At 40.2% G+C, this 3,213-nt stretch overlaps 1 protein-coding gene across 1 annotated transcript in view; it reads right to left on the reverse strand.

Moving 5' to 3' along the window:
• Window positions 1-1,557: 1,557 nt before the first annotated feature.
• SPAG1 (sperm associated antigen 1) overlaps window positions 1,558-3,213 on the reverse strand; it is a 38,842-nt gene continuing 37,186 nt past the window's right edge. Inside the window, 2 exon segments of the mRNA XM_017730348.1 lie at window positions 1,558-2,761; window positions 2,925-3,213. The exon segment at window positions 2,925-3,213 is cut by the window's right edge and continues 26 nt beyond it. Coding sequence (XP_017585837.1) covers window positions 2,630-2,761; window positions 2,925-3,213 — 421 coding nt within the window. The 3' untranslated portion in view covers window positions 1,558-2,629.

Consider the following 3,213-nt stretch of genomic DNA (forward strand, 5'->3'; position numbering starts at 1 on the left):
TCCGTTGTTTCTGGGCGCTGTGTCCATACTGAGCCCGTGCACTGCAGTGCTGAGGTGGCAGCTATGGTCTTACTTTTGCCTGGCAGAGCAGCCAAAGCTGCAGCAGAGATTATGGAGGGCAGAGGGAAACAAAACAGCATAAATAAAGGCCGAGCAGAGAGTAGAAACAAGATCTAAAATATGGGAGTGTTGAAAAGTCAGAGGGGCAATATAGACCAGAGTGTCAGGAATGGGGGACTGCCCAGGGGGAGATAAGCTCCTGGCCCAGCAGCGAGGAAAGCAGGAATTGAGCAGCTCTGTGGCTTCTCTTGCTGACCATTACACAGATGGGACACAAAACGTGTTTTGCAGCAAGTCCCACAGTGAGCAAGGAGCTACTTGTGGTCAGCAGCTGCTCCAGTGCCACACCTGGGATGATGCCTTAGGTTTTAACTTCCATATTTTTCAAATCCTGTACTGCCTAGTGTGTAACTCTGAAGTTTCCTGTAGCCTGTTCACTTCTGCTCTCTCAAGCTAGGTAGACGTAATAAAGCCTCTCCAGGCCTGCTCTCCAAGGACACTCAGACTGTCCTAGGCCAAAAATGTGTAAACCAAAGCCTTTAAAGGGGGGGCAAGCCTGGGGAAATTACCTCATTAACTGAAGCTTTAATTGGAGAATTAACCCTGATACGCAAATGAACCAAACTTACAAAAGTGTGAAGAACTCGTGACCTGTCATCCATCTTGGGGTCCATCTTGGCAGTAGCATCTGGACTCCCCAGGGTGTATCTTTGAAGGCCTTCCAAATAAATACCTACCTTCATTCCCTTATTCTTGTCTAGTCTGTGTTTTTAGGTGGCCTCTCAAGGCATCAGGGATGCTGTGGCTGCCTCTGCAGAGGCCACTTGGCCTCAGCTGGCCAAGGACATTGTCTTTGACAAGTGAGCCCACGTTTGCTGTTCAGCTGCAACTGTTGGGAGCTGCAGAGATTTCTCCCACTGGCCCTGAGGCAGTTTCCCAGATGAAGGCAAGAGGAACAGACTTAGGCAGGGCTTACCTGTCAAACAAATGGTGAAATCCACACCTACATATTCCATTCTGCACCCCATGCCTCCAAAATGTCTTCCACTGGTCTAATGCTGCCCCTTCAGTTTTGAAGACTGGCGCCCTTGGCTTGAGCTGCTCAGGCCAAATCAGCAGTACAGTCCCTTACAGGTGTTTGATTCAATTTTTTTCCTAAGTTCTGTGCCTTTAGAAATTGTTCTGCTTCTCCGTCAGGCCCTCCCAAATGCTGTCTAAAAAAGTAGCCAATCTCAATGAAACCTGAATGAGGCAGGACCAAAATGACAGAAGGCAAATGCTAGTGCTTTGTATCTTCAACCAGCCAAAGTTCAGGGTCTACCTTAATCTGAGGCAATCACACACACAGAAAGTGAAAACCTGTTAATTGCTAAATATCAGTTGTACTGATGATGCTTTAGGAATTAAAAGACTCATTCTTGGCACTCCAAGATGGAAGTCATAATACAGGTCAGAATTATAAGCCTAAAGAGTACTGAACGAGAAAAGAATCCATAATTTTACTTTTCAAGAAAAAACTTTATTAATTAATATATACCTGAGAAAAATTTTTACTAGAACAATATACTTAATGCTATCTCTGAAGTGCTAAGTGAGTCTGATATATATTTATATCACCTGTGCAAAGAAGGCATTCGGGTATTTAAAAATTTAAAAGCTTCACCTTTGAGGGAACTTTGTCAGAATCAAATATGAAACATAAGTAATGCCTGAAATAAAAAAAAAAACCCAAACCATACTGGTCCAAAAAAATTGTTTTAGTTTTATAACTGTATCTGTAAACAGAAATAGCTAGTATTTTAAATAATCTCATTACAAACCTCAAAGCTAAATACTTCTATTGTGAAGTGCAACCACTTGTTCTTCTGTCACTGCCCAAAGTCAGAAAACCAGCCATCCTCTGGCACACACAGGAAGAAAAGTAATCCTCTGCACTAAAAATTACTCACTTGTTAAAAACATACCCATCCATTTAATAACTGTTTCCATGACAAGCTAATATATTATTCATTCACCTTTGTTGTTGAGATGTATTGAGCCAAAATATTTAAATCTGTTTCGTACAGACCAGGAATACTGAACAAACAGATGGCCTATAGTAGTTTTCTGAAAAATGTTAGTACTTTTTGTAAACTCATTTTAGCGAAGTTACTTCTAACTGACCCGTTTATCTTGAAGACACTTCTTTATCACAAGAACATAGAACTCACAAAATGATGGAACAAGGGATGACTGAAAGTGTATTTACCTACTGTACCATCAAGGTACTTCACAATGCACATATAATGTAAAATGTATTTTTCTGTATATAATTAACCATCTAAATAAAATCAGTATGCCAAATGAAATGAACTCTCTTACTGAACACAGATGGGCATTAAATTCTAGAGATGTATACAACTACAAGAAGAAAAGAGCAGCAAGTTTTAAATGTGCATATGCTGTCAAAACAAAATAGAATTCCATCTGTCCAGGTGAAGACCCACTTGAATCCAGGCAAGTCTGCAGAGTTCATTCATTCATCTTCTACACATACACTATATGCATGCAGCCAATAAACTTTAACTTCTCAAAGTTCATAAACCTTTTTAAGTCTCTCAAGATCTTCCAGCGAGTACTGATCACTCTGGCTTTCTGAAAGTAAGTCGAACAGTTGCTGCACCTCTTCTTTTTCACTTTTGCTAAGAAGGGCCAGCACCACCTGAAAAAAACCCCCAACAAATTATTTTATAATCAGCACAGGTTGACTGAAAATCATGGTATCTGACAGAGATAAAAAAATATGTGCATTGTTTCCTTTTAAGATATGGAAATTTCCTTTAGATTTCTGTGCAATTTAATACACATTCAGTCTAGGTTCTTACCTTAAATCTTTCTGCTTTGCTTAAGTAGAAAAGGTGCTGATACGCAAGGCCAGGATCTTTTCCAGCTACGTAATGTTCCAATGACTGGATAAAAATCAAAAGGATTTTTCCTTCAAGTTTGTTACTTAGCAGCACTGGCAACTTTTTTGGATCAGTAATTGTTAAAAGATCTGCACAAGCAGCTTTATCCTTATTGGCATTCACTGCATTTATAATCTGACCAAACTCATAAGCATTGGATGGTTCTGAAACACAGAGTTTCTCAGAGGATTTTTGTGGCACAGGCTGT

Source organism: Corvus brachyrhynchos, unplaced genomic scaffold (assembly GCF_000691975.1).
Source record: "Corvus brachyrhynchos isolate BGI_N302 unplaced genomic scaffold, ASM69197v1 scaffold302, whole genome shotgun sequence".
Lineage (NCBI taxonomy): Eukaryota > Metazoa > Chordata > Aves > Passeriformes > Corvidae > Corvus > Corvus brachyrhynchos.